At 59.2% G+C, this 18,584-nt stretch overlaps 1 protein-coding gene across 5 annotated transcripts in view; it reads left to right on the top strand.

Moving 5' to 3' along the window:
• The first annotated feature begins 1,317 nt into the window (after window positions 1–1,317).
• The window catches only part of ZBTB46 (zinc finger and BTB domain containing 46), a 62,805-nt gene continuing 45,538 nt past the window's right edge, over window positions 1,318–18,584 (top strand). Inside the window, exons 1-2 of one of the 5 annotated variants that reach the window (XM_047746121.1) lie at window positions 1,318–1,504; window positions 17,251–17,332. In XM_047746121.1, the coding sequence (XP_047602077.1) occupies window positions 1,493–1,504; window positions 17,251–17,332 (94 nt within the window). In that variant the 5' untranslated portion in view covers window positions 1,318–1,492. Of the gene's footprint in view, window positions 1,505–8,004; window positions 8,143–8,979; window positions 9,000–17,250; window positions 17,333–18,584 lie in introns of those variants that run through there. The other 4 variants (XM_047746125.1, XM_047746122.1, XM_047746124.1 and 1 more) reach the window with 4 other exon arrangements.

Here is an 18,584-nt window from a genome sequence, read left to right as displayed (position 1 = left end):
TGCCAGACCGCGGCTCGCCCTTGTTCACTCAAGGAGAATTTCCCCCGCGGCCTGCCCTCCCGCTGCAGCCCAGTGAATGCCTCCTTACACATCCTGAGAGAGCGTATCCATAATGGTCCGCCGCCTCCCACCTCCCGAGGAATTCCGCGGCGCTCGGCCCGCAGGGAGGCAGGGCGCAAACGGCCCGCGGGGCCTCGCCATTGGATAGCCTGCTCGTGCTCCACTCCTCTGCGCGCCTGGCCAGCCACAGGCTCACCTCCCTTCCCACCGCCGCGCCCGCGAGAGGAAGCGAGGTGGCCTTTGCCCCGCACAGGCTAGCCAGGAATGTGGGGCCACGCTTCCCATTCAGCCAGCCCGAGGGCTCGAGGACAGCGGGGGCGAGAGGGGACGCGCAGGGGCCATCCCGGGCAGCGCGGTTCCAGACCGTTTAAGGGGTGTGGGGTAAGGCCCAGGCGGCTTGTTTCCCGGCCCTTCGCCCGGGCCGCACCCGCACGGGACAGACGACGCGGCGGCAAGAACCCAAGCGCGGAGCCGCCGGCGCTCCTAAGTTGGCCAAAACCAAAGCCCCAGGGACAGGCACTGTAACGCGCGGCCCGCGCCCCGAGGTGCTCCCCTCCCTGGGCGCGCCGAGGTCCCCCGACGGCGCCAGCGCGCAGCGCCCAGGCCCTCCTCGGCCCCGCGCCTCGGGAGAGCCGCGACAGCGCTTTCCCGCCGCACGGCGCGAGGTCCGCACGGGCGCCTGAGCAGGTGGGGAAGTCTCGAAGTTTGCGAGACGCGCGCGGCGGGACTGCGCATCCGGCGGTGGGGACGGCTCGTGGCCCGGGGACCCGCGCGCCCCCGAGGAACGGGCGCGTGGGCAAGACCGGGTGCGGAGCCGAGAAAGGGGTCGGGGTGCCCTCGCCCCGAGCCTCATCTCGCGTAGGGGTGTTCTGCCCGCCGCTCCGCGCCCCCGCGGGAATCCGCGCCGGTGCTCGGAGACCCCCACGCCGCGCCGCCCCCGCCCCCCGCCAGCCCAGGGGAGGGGGCTTCCCACAATGCCCAGCGAGCTCCAGCCCGCACTTCCGCTGTCCGGCCGCCCACGGGGGCGGGGGGGGCCGGAGGAACCGACCCCCGCCGCGGCCCCCTCCCGCCCCGCGGCGCCGAGCCCGGGGCCCAGCGAGGGGCGGGGCCGGCGGCAGGGCCGGCGGGGGCGGGGCCCGGGGCGGTGGCCGCGGCCCGGGCGCGGCGCGGGCCAATCAGCAGCGGCCGGGCGCGCGCCGGGGGGCGGGGTCAGGGTCCGCAGGCGGGGCGCGCGCGCGGGCGGCGGGGGCCGCGGGGTTGGAGCGGGCGCGGGGGCGCGCGCCGGCCTGACGGACAGACGGACGGACAGACGGACGGAGCAGCCGAGACGAGCGCGCAGCTCGGACCCGCCCGGACGCAGCGCTCGCCCGGCGGCGGCGGCGATCACCGGCGCCGGTCCGGCGGCCGCGGCGCCCGCCCTCGCCCGCGCCCCATGGGGTCACAGGTAAGCGGCGCCGGCTCATTGTCCGCGCGGCCGGGCAGGCGCATCGCGGCCGGGCCCGGCCGGGGCCGCTCTGAGCCCCGGCAGCTCCGAGCCGGGGCGCGCCCCCGCCGCCTGCCGCCCCGCGCCCCATGCGCCCCGCCCCGCGGGGGCGCCCTCCTGGCGGCGATCGGCGCGCCCCGGCTGCGGCTCCGGGGGCGGCGGTCGCGACCCGGCCCGGCCCCTGCCGATCCCCGAACCCGGGTGGCTCGGCTCGGGGCGGGGCGGGCGGGGGCGGCGCGGGGTCCCCGCGGGGCTGCGCGCGGAGGCGGTGGCGGCGGGGCTGCCCGGCGCCCCTCGCCCTCCGCGCCTCCTGCCGCCGCCGCCGCGATCCCTCCCCCGTCACCTCCGAAAGGGGAATTTTCCAGCTGGTAATTTCTGCTGCGTCAACGCCCGGCCCCAGGAGGCAGCCCAGGGGCGTCCTGGCGCCCCCCGCCCGCGCCGTCCCGCGCGCCCCCCGCCCGCGCCTCCGAGCCGCACCCGGACCCGCCCGCGCCGAGTTTGCCAAGAGTCGGAACTGCGGGAGGTGGGCGCGGGCGGGTCCCCGCGCCCCACCGGGCCTTGGGGGTCATTGTCTCCCCCTGACGCCGGCCACCGGCCTCGTCTCCATTTTAATTGCTGGATGAGCCAGGGCGCAGGGGCCTCGGGGCCGGGCGGCCAGAGGAGCGCGGAGGAGACGGGGCGCGCCGAGCGACCAGGGGCGCGCGGAGCGGACGGGGCGCGCGGAGGGAGCCGGGTCCGCCGCGAGCCGTGTCTTTGTTTCTCCGTAAATAGACATGTCACTTTCACAGGGTAGCACGAGTCACTGTCTGACAACTCAATCCGATGGCAAATGGGGAATTTTCTACGCCAGGAGGAGGGCTGTGGCTAGTTGGGGTTCCCCCGGCCCCGCTAACAAATTTATTATTTGTAGGTTTAACGGACCACGCACAATAGGGCTGGACCGAGGAGCCTGGGTACACACCAAAAGGGGTGAAGAACAGGTATTTTCTGACCCCGAGGAAATACAAACAAAAGAAAGTTTGACTGAGATTCTCAGCGCATTTCCCCACGCTTTCCGTGATACAATCTCAGCGACGCATTTGTCTAGGATTACGGTGGCAAGATTGTTATCAGCATTGTTTAAAGAAATGCTAATTAGGCAACGCGTTTTGCAAACTGCTGGGCGCGGACACCTGTGCACGGAGTGCTCGCGCGCATTTTAATTGTGTCAGTTGTAGAATCTTTCCTATCGGATTTATTATCAAAGCTAACTTTCCGTTTGGGTAGCAGACTTGTGGATTCGCTCTGTGGCTGGCCAGCACGCTGCCTGCACCGGGCAGTATTTCCACTCTGCGAGAATGGAAAATGGTGTGTTCATCAAAAGGAAACTTAGAGGAGGGTTTTTCACATAAATAATGAAGTAAACAGGAATATTTTACCAGCACCCGTCCTCTTGGTTTGTTTTGTGATAGTTTTAGATATTTCGAACTGAAAACTTTGGGACGCCTTGTTCCCCCAGAAAGGGTTAAGTGAATGCTAGGGGCACCTGGGCGCAGGTACTGAGATTTCGGCCCTGGGTCCCCTACGAAGCCAGTGATTGTCTTCACGTCCTTTACTGAAGGAGGGAGGAGTGGTGGCTGAGTTTTCTCAAGAACACGGTGGAATGTACTCACTCATGGGCTATTCAGAAGCCCCAAATTCAGCCTTTCTTGGAGGCCAGCCTTGGGACATTTAATTAAGCCTCTCATTGACATCATCATGGGTATAAGAATTTTGTTTTGATGCTATAGTTTCTGCTCAGGGTTAGCGGTTTTCTGTTTGAAAATGCGTTGTTCCTGTGCTCAGAGCTGTGTCCGCCCACTGTCCGGTGTTCGGGACTGGCTGGCCATTGCCTGCAGGGGCACCCACCCTCTTCGATGCTCTGTCCCCACTCAGTTATCCAGGGCGGTCCTTGGACCCTTGCCCCTGTGACACCTGTGGCCCGTTACCCTCATGACACTTGTGTTCTGCGAGCACACAGTGACACAGAGAGGGTGGGGTGAACTCCTGGAAAGGGCAAGACCACTCCAGGACCGGAGGAAATCCCTCAGCCTGAGGTCCTTTCACTGCCAGACGGGGTGTTATTTACAAACACGTTATACAAAATTAAGTTTTGACAGAGTGAACTTTCCAACATTGTCCTTATGTGGGGCTTTTCAAATTAAGAGAAATTGGGCCACTCTGTCCCTGTGGTCTGTGTTTCTGGGACAGCTGTACAGCATTTCTGCTTTGTTCTCTACCAGAGGTCTTAGACCAGCCTCTAAGCGCCAAGGAGACCCATTTAGTGCTCGGTGTTTAGAAAGCGCCACGGCCCGGGAACCTGAGCTAATTCCTCACTGTGCCCAGGTGCCTTCTTGGCTGCTGTGTCAAAGTTCTAGAAGCCATTGCTCCCCCTCGTCATCGCTCACACCCATGTCACCGCACCTGCCGCCACAGTTCCCTCTTCGGGGGTTTCACGCTCCTCTGTGACTCACGCTCTCATAACCATACAGGCTTTTTCTTCCTTCTGACCTAATATATTTTACCTTAAACTCTGTTCAGTGATGGCAGATTGTCAAGAATTCCCCTGTATATCTACCCCCTCCCCTGAAAAAAGAGATCCTTCCTGTTGCGACAAGTTTGCTTTAATGGCCTGGCTGTTAGGGATAAGTGGGTGATGAAAAACCTCTATCCAGGCCACAGGACCGATTTAAATGTTTGAAACACGGTCTCATCCTGGTCATGATTCTCACGTGTCCTCTGCCCCCAGCTTGGGCTGTGGCATGGCTGGGGTCCCACACCGTGAGGTCAGGGAAGGTTTCAGCCTAAACACTTCGAGTACCTTCTGTATGCACACTCAGGCTTTGTGTTCTGGTCTTCTGGTGATGGCACAGTACGGCTTGTGACGTTATTTGCTGATGAAAGAGTCGTGGAAAAGAGAAATACCCTTTCCTAACAAACTAAAAAACTTGTGTGTTGAAGGATAAAAGGAACTGGCGGGGTCAGATTTGACCTTAGTATGATCTACACAAAGTTTTCTGTTCAGTTTCTTTTTTTTTTTTTTTTAATTTTATTTATTTATTTGACAGAGATCACAAGTAGGCAGAGAGGCAGGCAAAGAGAGAGAGAGGAGGAAGCAGGCTCCCTGCTGAGCAGAGAGCCCGATGTGGGGCTCGATCCCAGGACCCTGAGATCATGACCCGAGCTGAAGGCAGAGGCCTCAAGCCACTGAGCCACCCAGGCGCCCCTTCTGTTCAGTTTCTTATCAGCAATGCTATGAAGTCGTTTTCGGATTGAAAAATTACTAAATATTGGGGCACCTGGGTGGCTCAGTGGATTAAGCCTCTGCCTTCAGCTCAGGTCATAGTCTCAGGGTCCTGGGATCGAGCCCCGCATCAGGCTCTCTGCTCAGCGGGGAGCCTGCTTCCCCCTTTCTCTCTGCCTGCCTCTCTGCCTACTTGTGGTCTCTCGGTCAAATAAACAAAATAACATCTTAAAAAAAAAAAAGAAAAAATTACTAAATATTTTTAACATCATTTGGACTTAGAAATTGCTAACCTAGATATTTTAGAGTAGAAATCGAGAAACGCTGTTTACATCTTTTTCAGCAGTGTTCATAGAGCTTCTGTGTCTTGACAAGCGTGTGTCTGAGTCACATCAGAGAGATGTTCCCAGGGCTTCTCACTCATGACAACTCCCGGGGATTGTCAGTCCTCTAAAGGCTGGCATGGGCCAGCCTTTAGGCCAGGTTGGGGACAGTTTCTGTGGGGGGTTGGTGATCTGTTGGGACAAGGTAAGCATTCCTCAGACAGAAGAACCACTAATGTGACCCAATGTAGGTGACAGATGCTAGTGAAACAGCCCCAGAGCTCGGAGGGGGAACAGAGTGCAGACCAGCTGGTGGGGAAGGGGGCATCTGAATCCCCAAAGGCTGCTGGAGGGAAGGGGCATCGTGCAGACTCCTACCTCATCGGGCACGGACCCTATGGGTCCAGACCTTGTGGAGCAAATTCTGTTGTGGCCTCTGCTTTGCCGAGCACGATGGCCAGTGAGAGGGCGGGACTGCGGGGCCGGCGGGTTCCAGGGGCACTGGGCAGTCATGGTGGTTTCAGATCCCGCCTCCCGCGGGGGCCCACAGGCCACTCTGTGTCTTTGGAAGAGCCTCGGGGAAGTGGTCCCTGGTCCTGTCACCTGCAGCTGCTTCGGTGGGGCCTGGGTGTGCCTCTTTTCCTCGTCCCGTCAGCAAGGAGGTCTTCCCACTTGCCAGCAAACTAAGAAGAGCCACACATGTGTGGGAATCATCGATTTTTAAAACGGCCTCATTTATAAAGAATTCGGACAGACTTGCTGCTCACGTGGGTGCGAGCTCTGTTCTGTTTCCCTCCCTCCCATCTAACCTGCCGCTTCCCTACAGAAAGCGAGGCCTCCCACCCTGCGGAGGAAGTCTCCCCCTTCACCGGCCAAGCACAGCTGAGGTCCTGTGTCCTCTTCCTTCTCTGTAGAAGCAATGGAGGCACCTCAGTGTCCTGGGCCGCATGTGGAGGGTTTCAGAACCTCAGAGTCAGGAGTGCTTCCGTGGAAGGTGGACGTCCCACGGGGGCACCATGGCTGCTGGGGCTTTGGGCAAGTCCCCTTTTTAGTCTGGGCAGGTAACCTGGGGAGCGGGGTGGGGTGTCTGACCTGGGGTCTTCTGTCCGTCCCACTCTGAACGTTCAGTCCTGCTGTCACGCCCGAGGCATGGAGAGCAGAAGGGCTGGTGGCTCTTGGGTGGGCAGGTCCGGCGCTGACCTGCCTGCAGAGCTGGCCCTTGTTTCTGGGGCACTGAGGCACTCAGATAGGCGTTCTAGAGACACATTCCCGTGACCCCCTCGCCGCCCGCCGGCCAGAGCACGGGCGTGCGGGGGGAGCAGCGCGCACGCAGCGCCCAGAGCTGTCTGTCCGGGGTGGGGACCAGCCAGGGAGGATGGCGAGCGTGGGGGCCGCGGAGGAAGAGGGTGAGAGCCTTTGGGCACCTGTGGCTTCAGGTGTGCCGTGACCTCTGAGGCGTAGTCTGGGGTCTCCTGGTCTTGGTGTGGCCTGTGTGAATCCGAGAATGGTGGATTTTCTCTTCTCCTCCCAGTGCACGCAAAGTAGCCTTTTGTTCAGGAATCTCAAGGGCTGCTGGGGCTCCGAGAGAAGCGCAACTACTCGGCTTTGCTGCGAGGTGGAGAAGGATCCCCTGGTGCAGGGCAGCGTTTGCCGGGCTTTACGGGGGGCTTTATGGGGCTCACGGGCCCTTCCTCGTCCTGTGGACCGGCCGCGGGCCTGGCAGTGGTCCCGTCCCCTGTGGAGGGAACCTGCCCAGACCTCGCTGCACCAGACCCTGCCATCTGGGGAGGGGGCAGCATCTCTCGGTCCCCTCCCCCGTGCTTCTCCAGGCTCGGGCGGCATCGCACCACCCTGCACGTCTGGGTCCAGCTGCCGGGGCCCAGGAAGCCACCCCCATCTGTTGGGGACTGAATCCCTGTTGGCGGCTGGCCAAGGGGTCCCAGGGATTACAGGGCGAAGACCTTCTGCCTCCTTCTCTTGGGGCCCGAGAGGCCCTCGGTGCATGGCCAGCTGCAGGCATGGGCGCAGGGAGGCTCCCGCAGCCTTCCACGAGCCCTCGGGGGCAGCGTGCCCCGTGGACAGGCCGAGGGCCCCCTCCCCCAGGCTGGGCTCATGGCCCGTGTCCAGACTCAGAAGACTCGGCCGGGCGGCCCCGCCCTCAGTGGCGTCCCTGCCCTTGGTCCTGCGGCTGGTGGTGGGAGCACCTCGTTTTTCCCGTTTCGTTTCGGGTGTCTCTCAGCACTTCCTCCATCGGCTTCTGAAACGTTACAGGTGGGAGTTACCCTGCACAGAGCTTCGAGGATGTGAGGTCCTGCGGACTGGGTCCCGCAGCTGGCGAGCGCTTGGGGCCTGCCGCAGGGTCTTCTCAATTCTGAACATTTTTAGTAACATCGTAGCCTGTCCTGTGATTTGGGGTCACTATTACTGGCCATGTGACTTCTGTAATTTTTTTATTTCTGAAGAGAAACTGAAGGAGACAGGACATTTATTTTTTTATTTTATTATTATTTTTTTTAAGATTTTATTTATTTGACAGAGAGAGATCACAAGTAGACAGAGAGGCAGGCAAAGAGAGAGAGAGGGAAGCAGGCTCCCTTCTGAGCAGATAGCCCGATGCGGGACTCGATCCCAGGACCCTGAGATCATGACCTGAGCCGAAGGCAGCGGCTTAACCCACTGAGCCACCCAGGCGCCCCAGGACATTTATTTTTTAAAGATTTTATTTATTTATTTATTTGACAGATCACAAGCAGGCAGAGAGGCAGGTGGGGGGAGGGGAAGCAGACTCCCTGCTGAGCAGAGAGCCTGATGCAGGGCTCGATCCCAGGACCCTGAGATCGTGACCTGAGCCGAAGGCAGAGGCTTAACCCACTGAGCCACCCAGGCGCCCCAACCTCAAAGTATTTTGAAGAGCTTTGCAGAGCTCCTTAGCAGACACAGTCTCCCCAGGAGCAGTACACGCGCGTCCACGACTGGCCCACAGGGAGGCTAAACAAAGTGGTTTTTGATACTGGGTAAGCTTGACTTTCTCAGGTTTTCTTTCTTATGTTGGTAGAATGAGACCAGAACAAGGAGTGAGAAGATGACACTGTCTTTGGACGTCCCTTTGAGCTACTGTTGGTTGAACAGGGGGCGCCTGGGTGGCTCCGTGGGTGAAGCGTCTGCCTTCGGCTCAGGTCATGATCCCAGGGTCCTAGAATCAAGTCCCCAGTTGGGCTCCCTGCTCAGCGGGGCATCTGCTTCTCCCTCTGCCTCTCCCCACCCCCTGCTTCTGTGTGCGTGCACGCTCGCGCGCGCTCTCTCTCTCTCTCTCACAAATAAATAAATAAATACAATCTTTAAAACGAGAGAGGAAGAGCATTCTCCTCTTCATCTTGAGGTCGTGAGTTCAAGCCGCATGTTGGGTCTAGAGGGTTACCTAAATAAATAAACATAAAATATTTTAAAAAAGAGAGAGAAGTTGGCTTAATGCCAGCTCGCTGAATGTGATCGGAAAACGTTTCGAGGAGTCCAGATGCAACGGGCAGTCTTGAACTTGGCCTCTCCCCTGCTCGGGTTTTTGGGCCGTGGCTGCTACTGTGCTTTCTTCAGCGTGGTGGAAACCACACCGGCCGCAGCCCTGCACGCGCGATGGGTGGTGGGAAGGTTCTCTGTGGTCCAAAGATGCTCTCACGATGGGGAGAGCCCTGAGTGTTCTCGGGTGTGCGTGCGCGCCCAGGGTCCCAAGGAGTAGGTCAGGCAGGGTCAGCACCGGGAAGCCTGCCGTGCCTGCTGCTGCACAGAGCCCGCGTGCTCTGCCCCACTCCGGACGTGCTTCGCTCTTTCCCTTGAGGCCGGTAACCACGCCTTGGAGAAGGCACCTGCACACCAGGTTTGCTCGAGGTCATTCGTGGTCACCTTACTTTTTAACTTAAACTGATCTCTGCCTTGTCTTGAGTGAGAATAGCTATGAAATTATGAGTCTGATGTCTTGGTGGCTTTTTTGGGTACACACTGAAATGAACATGTAACTCTCAGTTTGGAGACGGGTTTGTCCGAGCCAACCGGAAGCTGGCCTTGGCCTCACCCTGGTGTGCGGCCCGCCCCCTAGGGGCTCGGGATACCCCTGGGTCCACCCTTCTGCTCTGTGTCTCAGGAGTGGCCCACACCCTACACTTCCCTTCTCAGGCTCGCGCTGGCTGGGGAAGGACCTGTGCTTTGGCCCCGGCCACAGAACCATGGGCAGGGCTGAGGGGCAGCACCGCCGTTCCTGCCCGGCCTGTGGATTCTAAACAGCAGTGGCTTGGCCACGTGGCTTTCCCGGGTGCGGGGGCAGAGTGTGTCAGTGGTTCTCCCCGTGGAACCCCTCCAGAGCTTCCCCACACCCTACTGAGTTGGATGGGGTAGTAGCTGGCAACACAGGGCGTGAGGGGAGGGGCCCTTCCTGCCGCAAGTCGGGCGGTCACACAGGGAACAGGGATGTAGGTTAGGTCGCTGCTGGGAAGACCGTCCTGGGACTGTGGTAAGAGAGCCCCGCCAGCCCGGGGTCTACACACAGAGCTTCATTCGCTTGCAGCCCTGGAGGCCAGAGGCCCAGGTCCAAGTGCAGGCTGGGCCACGCCCTCGGCAGAGGCTCCGAGTGAGGCTCCGTCGGCCTCGTCCGGTTGTGTGTCTGCCTGCGATCCTGGCTGTTCCTTGGCATGTGGATGCGTTGCTCCAGCATGTCCAGCCGTGTACACGCGTGGCCTCCTCCCCTGTGTGTCTAGATCAGTCACACTGACCCGGGCTCCACCATAATGACCTCTCCTAATGCGATGATGCGGTTTCCAGACGCGGTCACACTCACAGGTGTGGGATCAGGACTGGAGCGCGGCTTCCTGCAGGCCATGGTCTGTTCCGGGCACGTCCGCTCCCATGTTTCTCGGTCCTGCGTCACGCAGTCCCCTCAGTCAGCCATTGTCCCTTCTGGGGACCATGTAGTAGGGGTGGCAGGTGAGAGCGTGCGGCAATCCTGCACCCAGCCCCCGCCTGTCACGAGCAGGGCCCTTGCCGGCAGATGCGTGCTTCCGGGGAAGTGACAGAGACGGGCTGCAGAGGCGTGGACGGCCATGCCTGCTGTGGACAGGTGCTGCGGGGCCTGTGCCAGGAGGCAGGTGACAGGGGTCGTGCACTTTGGGGCGGGGGTGACTAGAGATGCAGCCACGGGGACCCCGTGGGGCAGTGGGGGCAGCCAGCTGTTGTGGCCGCCCCACAGCGGGTGGTGAGGCTCCTCTGGGCACCTGTCTCCGCCGGCTGAGTGCACGCGTGCCGACCTTCCCCACCCCCTAGAGCCAGGCAGCCTGCGGGACCTAGCTTTCCAGAATGTTCTTAATGCTTCCGCTGAGATACACCAGAAAATGAGGGATAGCAGCTGTTGAGACACAGTCTTTAAATTCAGAAAACCTTGTCTTGTGTTGAAGTAACACGTAGAACTTAACACGTCAAATAAGACCGTTCAGCAGCTGGTCTGAAGCTCCGAATTGTGAAGTAGCTACAAGAGCCGGCCTGTTCTGTGGTCACTGCCGAAACCGTGGGCACGTGGGTGTGGCTGTTGTGGTTAAGTGTCCACAGTCACAAAGGTTTGGACCCTCTACTGTAGACCCCGAGGTCCAGCCAGGAGGGTCGGAGGTCACTTAAGGAGCTCAGGTGCTCTGTGCTCCCTGGATAGGCCAGGGGGGTGGTCACTGCTGTCATCTCCGTTCATGCTCATGGCCCTCCCACTTGTGTGAGCCGTGGTCCACACGCATGAGCCATGGTCTATGTGTGTGGAGCCGTGGTCCACGTGTGTGAGCCGTGGTCCGCGTGTGTCTGAGCTGTGGTTTGCATATGTGTGTGAGTCGTGGCCCGCGTGTGTGAGTCATGGCCCACGTGCATGTGAGCCATGGTCCACATGTGTCTGAGCCGTGGTTTGCATATGTGTGTGAGCCGTGGTCCATGAGTTTGTGAGCTGTGGTCTGTGTGTATGAGTCATGGCCTGCGTGTGTGTAAGCCATGGTCCATGTGTGTGAGCCGTGGTCCACGTGTGTCTGAGCCGTGGTCTGCGGGATCTGACACCAGATTAGTCTCTTGCGCGTCTGCATCTCTAAATCAGAGATTCTCCCGGAACTGGAGAAGCTGTGCGATACCTCCATAACTGAAGTGTTAGATACGTGCCTCCGATGTCTTTAGATGTGGGCAGAATTGGAGACAAGGTCCCATCGTCAATTGCAGTGCTTCCCCTCTGCTCCTCCCGGCTTTGCTGTCCCTCTGAGTCTTGCTCCGGTGGGTGTAACTCAGGCCTCGTCCCCTGCAGGGCTCCACCAAATGTGGCTGACACTCGCACTCACGCACCCACAGCTGATCTCGGCTGCCACACCTGGCCTGGGTTCCATGCTCCTGTGGGGGCCCCGTGTCTTCACGGTGGACTGGAGTCTGGACACGTTCCACTATGAGGTGGCAGCTCAGAAACGTCACTTATTCTGTTTGGTACTATGTGTTTGCTGAGAGATTGGAGCCGTGGGGGCCGTGTGCTGGCCTTGCTGGTGGGATCCTGCGACCTGGAGGAGCCCCTTCCCACCCCCTTGTGATGGTCCCTGAGACTGGGTGTGGGGGGAAGGGGTGCGGGGGGCATGGGCAGTGCAGTCCCGAGTGGCCATTGGGATGTTCAGTTTGTGGGGTGCCCCAGCGGCTCTGTGGGTTGAGTGTCCGACTCCTGATTTCAGCTTAGGTCTCACAATGCAGGAGCACGCAGGCTCGACCCCACGGCCCTGAGATCATGACCTGAGCCCCCCAGATGCTTCTGTCTGCTCTGTGTTCAGGAGATGTACATGGAGTTTGCAAAATAATTACCACCTATATAAGTTTTCTTTTAAAACTTGAGATTTAGGGGTGCCTGGGTGGCTCATTGGGTTGAGCCTCTGCCTTCGGCTCAGGTCGTGATCCCAGCGTCCTGGGATTGAGCGTGTCAGGCTCTCTGCTCAGCAGGGGGTCTGCTTCCCCGGCCCCCCCCATCCGCCTCTCTGCCTGCTTGTGATCTCTGTCAGATAAATAAATAAAAATCTTTAAAAAAGTTTCAGCTGTCGTCGGCTAATAACGTGCAAGACCATCTCTGATTCGTTTAAGCTCCTGGAGGCCCCACTTCTCTTGACATTGATTTTCCTTTAGTTTTCACTAAAACACAAATTAAATTTACCTCTGCCTCTCTTTTGGTATGTGGGAAACGTGGGTGTGTAGTTTTGCTTGAGTTCGGAACTTTCCTGTTAGTGAGAGAGTTTGTCGCGGGGGGTCCCTGCGGCGGGGTCAGTGCCGGAGCGCGTCTGCGGTTGGAGGGCTGCAGGTCTCTCCTTTTGAGTATTTTGATGCAGGCTTCTCGTTTTCTTCGGAGTTGTAAGCTCCTCTTACTTTAGTTTTCTTCCCAGATGGGTCGTTTTACCCACAGCCGACACTGGGACTGATGAGTGTGAGAGCTGACCACCCCGGAGCCTCGGGAGCGGATGGAGTCGGTGCACGGCCGAATGGCCCGGGTTTGCTTCTAGAAGTCCCGTATCATGGAGGGAACGCTGGCATTTCAGCAGAGCTGGGGAGGAAAGTGGGTTTGTTCACCAGCACTGTTCACACACTGCTTGCTGGGTCCTCAGGAGATGAGAAGGACACAGCTGCGCCCCTGTGGTCTCCCTCCTCTGACCCCAGCAAGTGCGGATCCTTCGGGTTAGCCTAAGCTCAGCACTCGCAGGCCTGACCGGGCCCCTCATGCTCACAGGCCGGTGTGTGTGACCTCCCTCGTGTCATCCTGCTCAAGGTCACTTACCCGCCACCCTCTTTCCTGCATCGCCAGTTGGACGATGGCAACGGGTTTAAGGGGACCTGAGAGCTGTCCCCACGTGCCAGCCCCTTTGTCCAAGCGCAGAGGGAAATACCAGTTGAGAAACTGGCAGTCAGACTGCTCGCGCCCAGGGCCCTGCTGAGGAATTTCCTTTTGCTCCTTGGAAGTCAGAGTTGAGGTCCTGGGGCTTTGGCAGGCCCTCTGTGCCACGTGGTCAGGTGCGGGCAGGACGGAGCCGTCTGTGTCCTTGTGGGGGACCCTGCCCCACACAGTTCCAATGTTCTAGATGAGCCACGGGCTTTGCAGGGTTCTGGGACGCAAGGAGGCAGACTGTCCTTGGTCCCGTACGGAGCATTTGTAAGAGTCAAGCACAGACTCCCCTGCGGTGCTTCCGGCCACAGGCAGGAGTGAAGGGGGCTTAGTGCTGACCTCTCTCCACGGAGGCTGCGTTCCTCCTCCTGGACTGATTTCACACGCACTAGCCTGCTCCCTGCAGGGGCTGGGTGGGCTCTGCTTTCGTCTTTGAGTTTTTATGAGTGAGTTCCTGGCTTTGCGAGGAGACGGGGATGTGCACAAGCATCTCAGGGTCCGCGTTCTCAGCTGTCATTTCTTTCCATTTATTTGTTACAAACCTCTGAGTTTCAACGTAAACAACGTTTCTTGTTCACCTAAATCAGGTCTCGTTCGCCTTTAATATGTTGAATTCTGCTTGGCTGTTTTCTGGTCGTCAGGCATTTGGGTGATTTCTTACTTCTTTCTCTTAAAAATAGAAGTGCTGGCAGTGTCTTTGAGCAAATTAGCATTTGGGGTCATTTCCTTGGGGTAGTGTTTCCAAACGTGGAATTACTGGTCAGCGACACACACGTCTCCTTGTGCCACGCTCTGTGGGCCATGCTCCAGATGGACCGTGGCTCCCGGCTCTGTGGTGGCCTGTGACCACCTTCACTGGGTTGCATGACTTCGTGTTAATTTTTCAGCCTCATGCACATAGACGTTTTCTCGGACATCGTCTCTCAGAATGGTACGTTTCCCTCAGTTTGCTCTAGGTATTGCCCAGATGCCTTTGAAGTTTTAATGTCAGGTTCCAGGATTAACTGACACGGGCTGGGGGGCTCACCCAGCACCCTGCCCAGACCAGCCTTAGGTGTCCTCCCCATGGGGACTGGGGACAGGAGCGTGCGGCGGATTTGGTGACAAAGGTAGATGATGCCTGGGCTGTGTGGTACAGACCCTTGTTCCTGAGGGCTTTGTCATACAGGGCTGCCCACCACACCAGCGAGTGTGTCCTGGACCCCCGATGCCGTGCCGGTGCCGTTCCCACAGCAGGACCCCTCCCGCAGGCTGCTGCCCAGAGAGCCAGCACTCTCTGTGGACACTGCCCGCAGGACAGACCTGGAGAGCCCCTCATGTGCCCGCCCTGTCCCCCAGAGTACTGAGTAGTCCCCCTCGGAACCCAGGTCTTTCCTTGTGAATCGGGAATTTCATTTCTTAAAATGCTTTGGGGCTGGTCCCAGGGAAAGAGGGGCTTTCCCTGGGAGAGGCCCTGTCTCCCTCACGTCCCAGGGTGCCTTAAGCCTTCCCCACCCCCAATCCAAGCCCACAGGTTCCCTGGGGGCAAGAACCAGCCCCTCCCCCAGGACTCCTTCCACAAGACCTCCCCCCCCCCCGGGCCTGCTGGCCAGGTCAGCCCCAGCTCGGCCTCCGGCCTTCAGCATGCTCCCCTGCCAGGGCCCCCTGTGGCCTGGCCTGTGCCCCAGCCGGTGCTGCACTCAGTCGGGGGCTCCCCTGGCCGCTGCGGGGATGCCGGGAACCAGTGTGATCTGTTCTCTGCTGGGACCTGGCCAGTTCTGGGACCCGCCGTGTTGATGTCCCTGTGAGTTCGGGGAACTGACTGATCTGTCACTGGGGGCCACGCGGTGGGGGTTGGGCTTGCCTACCGCTGGCCCCTGCTCCGGCCGGGAATGTTGGCTCAGTTGGCAGCTGTCCGTCTGTCTGTCCGTCGCCCGTTCAGTGTGTGAGGAGAGCTTGCCCGGGAAGGGCCCGTGCCGTCTCCGCAGCACTGAGAGCCGTGCTTGGAAACCTGCCCCATCCACCCGCCGAAGTTCTGCTGGGTACCGGGGCCGCCCTGCGCTGGCGTCCCGGATGCCGAGGGGGCTCGCGCTGGCTGCCTCAGACGTGCGCTCGGTGCGGTCCAGGCCCAGCAGCTCAGGAGTGGGACCCCTGTGCCCCCGCAGCTCCTCCCGTTGGCAAGTATACAACTTCCGAGGAAGGAGCATCTAAATGAAGGTCTAGCGTGTTACTAGATGTGAGCAGATGTTGCAAAATGTTCCAAACTGGTCAGTCTGATTCAGGGGTAGGTGGGGGTTCTCTGAATTATTCCTACAACTTTTCCAATAGTTGCAAAGTGTTTCAAAAGAAAAAGTTGAATGAGGCCGGACAAGGGCTTCACCTGCTGCTGGAGAGCCGCATGGCTTCTAGCTCCTTCCCTGTTTGGGGTCTGTTTTTGTCTTGGCGGCAGGGAGCACAAGTGTGTAGAGTTAACATTTCAAGTCACAGCACATCTCAGGTTTAAAATTCACATAGTTTTCCTGGCTTGGGAAGCCGATCAGCCTTCTTTTTAAGAAAAAAAAAAATTGGGGCTCCTGGGTGGCTCAGTGGGTTGGGGCCTCTGCCTTCGGCTTGGGTCGTAATCTCAGGGTCCTGGGATCGAGCCCCACGTGGTCGGGCTCTCTGCTCAGCGGGGAGCCTGCTCACCCCCCTCCCCGCCCTCTGCCCGCCGCTCTGCCTGCTTGTGATCTGTCAAATAAATAAATAAAATCTTTAAAAAAAAAAAAAAGAAAAAATTAAGTGTGGCTTTTCCTGGGGCTTTTGTGACAATGTATCACCAACTGGGGCTTAAAACAACAGAGAAGTGTTCTCTGGCCACTCTGGGATGGGAGTTGAAATCAGGACCCCAGGGGTTCCCGGGGAGGGTCTGTCCTGCCCTCCAGCTCTCCTGGCTCCGGGCGCTGGGCTGTGGCACCATGGCTCTGTCTCTGCCTCTGTCTTCACAGGGGCTTCTCTCTGTGTGTTTCTGTCCAGATTTCCCCTTTCTATAAGGACACCAGTGCCACTGGGTCATGACCTCATCTTAAACCTTGGTTAAGTCTTCAAAGACCCTATTTTTTTTTTTTTAAGATTTTATATATTTATTTGACAGACAGAGATCACACGTGGGCAGAGAGGCAGGCAGAGAGAGAGAGAGGGGGAAGCAGGCTCCCCGCAGAGCAGAGAGCCCGATGTGGGATCATGGGATCATGACCTGAGCCGAAGGCAGAGGCTTTAACTCACTGAGCCACCAGGCGCCCCCAAAGACCCTATTTTCAAATGAGGTCCCGTTCAAAGGTATTGGGGGTTGGGCCTTCAACTTGGCCCACACGGTGAGTGGCTGCACCCGTCCCTGGCTTTGCTGCCAGCTGGTGGGAACATCAGAGCCGACCCCAGAGCGTGTGCACTGTCACACCTGGAGCCGTGTCTCCTGGGCACCGATGACGCGGATCTGGGATGTCCCAGGGAGTGTGGCTGGTTGGCAGCTGCCTGACCATCCACCTGTAAGGCCACCAGCCCACAAGCTCCTTCTTCTACCAGCACTTAGTGTCGGATGTTTAAAAAACGTTTCTGGAGGGGCGCCTGGGGGCTCAGTCGGTGAAAGTTCTGCCTTCAGCCCAGGTCATGATCCTGGCGTCCTGGCGTCAGGCTCCCTGCCCAGCGGGGAACCTGCTCCTCCTGTTCCCTCTGCCATTCACCCCACTCGTGCTCTCTCTCTCTCTCTCTCTCACTCTCTCTCAAATAAATAAATAAAATCTTAAAAAAAATTTCTTGAATTCAACGTGTAACTTTCAGTCCTGCAGGTCTCAGGTGACAAGGGTAGTTGTGTTGGCCCAAATGTGTGCGTGGAGCCTGCGGAGCGTGAGGTGTGGGTCCCGTGCCCAGAAGCTCCTGGACTCAGCAGCAGAGGCTTGGGGACTGTTTTGGGAGCTCCTGGAAGCCTCTGGGAGGAGGAGGCAGTGTCTGGCGGCTGGAGGGGCTTGCTGTCCCTCTTCCGTTCTGTGCAGAATTGGCCTTTGTTGGTCAGATCTGTTAAATTAGCACGTTTGTACTGCCCGATGCCTCACGCCTAACCAGAACGAGCTAAAAGGAGCTTAACTGCCCGTTAAGACCAAGCGTGGTTTAAAGAAGAAATATCCAGAACGAGACTAGGTCTGGCGGGATGTGTCTGGGAGGATGAGCATAAACCCTGACCTCTTCCCCTTTCTTTTCCCAGCCCACAAGACAAAGAAATTCCCCCAGACCAGCTTCCCAGCAGCGGAAGCCGAGAAACTGGAAGTCAGAGCAGCCGCCCTCAGGTGGGCACACGGGACTGGCCTGTATCTGGGCCTCTCTCCAGACCCGAGACCCTGCGCAGCCCTTTTCTGTCCTTCCCTACCCCTTGGAGCACGGTTCTGTATGCCAGGACTTGAATGAGGACCTCTCCCCTTGAAGTGCTGGCCTCTGGGTCCCTGTCTTGGTGGCTGGTGCCCCCACCACCTCGAGGCCTGGCAGAGTCCCTGACCGCTGTGGCACTTGGCTCTCAGCTGGTTCTGGGCCTCTTGCTGGCCCGGCCAGAGCTCTCATGGGGACTCCCTAAGACCTCTGTTTTGAGGTCTCACGTGCACTTGGAACCGTCCTGAAACAGGCTCGTTGTCTCTCAGTGGTTCTGTGGCCGACTGGGTTCTTCTTGTCCATGTGACATCAGATAGGCCTGAGTCCCCCAGGAGCTGGGCTGGAACAGCCAGGCGGTGGTTCAGTGGTCTTGTACCTGGTGGGGTCAGGGCGTGTCGGGGATGCTCGGGCGGCCCTTTGTGCCACACTGTCCTAGGTCAGCTTCTGCAGCTGAGTAGCTGGGCACAGACTTGTCCACCTACAGAGGTGGACACTGGCGGCTCCTTGAGGCTCAGTCCCAGGCCACGGTCTGTGAGGGAGGGGCTGCTCTAGGCCCTGAACTCTGGGGTGGTGGCTTGTGGGGGACCTCTTCAGAGGCCCGTGCTGTCCTCTAAATGTGTGCTGCTCCCTAAGTCCCCCCTGTGAGTGGTTTGTACCCCACTCTGGGGAGCTGCCCCTGCCCAGCCCCTCCTTGTGCCCCCACAGCAGCTTTAAGCTGTTCTAGAATCATCCCTGCGGTGCCTTTGTGCTTCTGGGGGGCACCCTGTGTGGGAGGTGGGGTGGGGTCCTCAGCCTTGGGTGGGTTCCGGGCCATGGCGGGCAGGCGCACTGGCTGATTCAGCCTGGAATTCTCTCCCCTGCTTAGACACGCACTCGGAGGGTCTGCAGTGGAGGCCGGGGAGTTTGGACGGGGGCACCTGGGCACGGGCCGTGTTGCCAGGGTAGGGGGAGCCCCCGAGAGAGGAAGTGACGCTGAGGCAGGTAGGGCGCCCCGTGGGGGGTGGGGGCGCTCCAGGCTCCCCGAGGACGAGGAACCGAAAGAGGCACAGAGGAGGGGCCGGAAGTGGGGTGGGCCTGCCCCCCCGCGGGAGAGCGGCTGGGTTTGCATTTTTAGCTCAAGCCAGGGGCAGTGTGGAGGATGTGAAGGCCTCCAGCCCCGCTCACGGTTTGTTTTCA

This window comes from Lutra lutra, chromosome 9 (assembly GCF_902655055.1).
Source record: "Lutra lutra chromosome 9, mLutLut1.2, whole genome shotgun sequence".
Lineage (NCBI taxonomy): Eukaryota > Metazoa > Chordata > Mammalia > Carnivora > Mustelidae > Lutra > Lutra lutra.
Note: the sequence above shows the minus strand (reverse complement) of the source record. Positions and strands in the feature narration are given on the sequence as shown.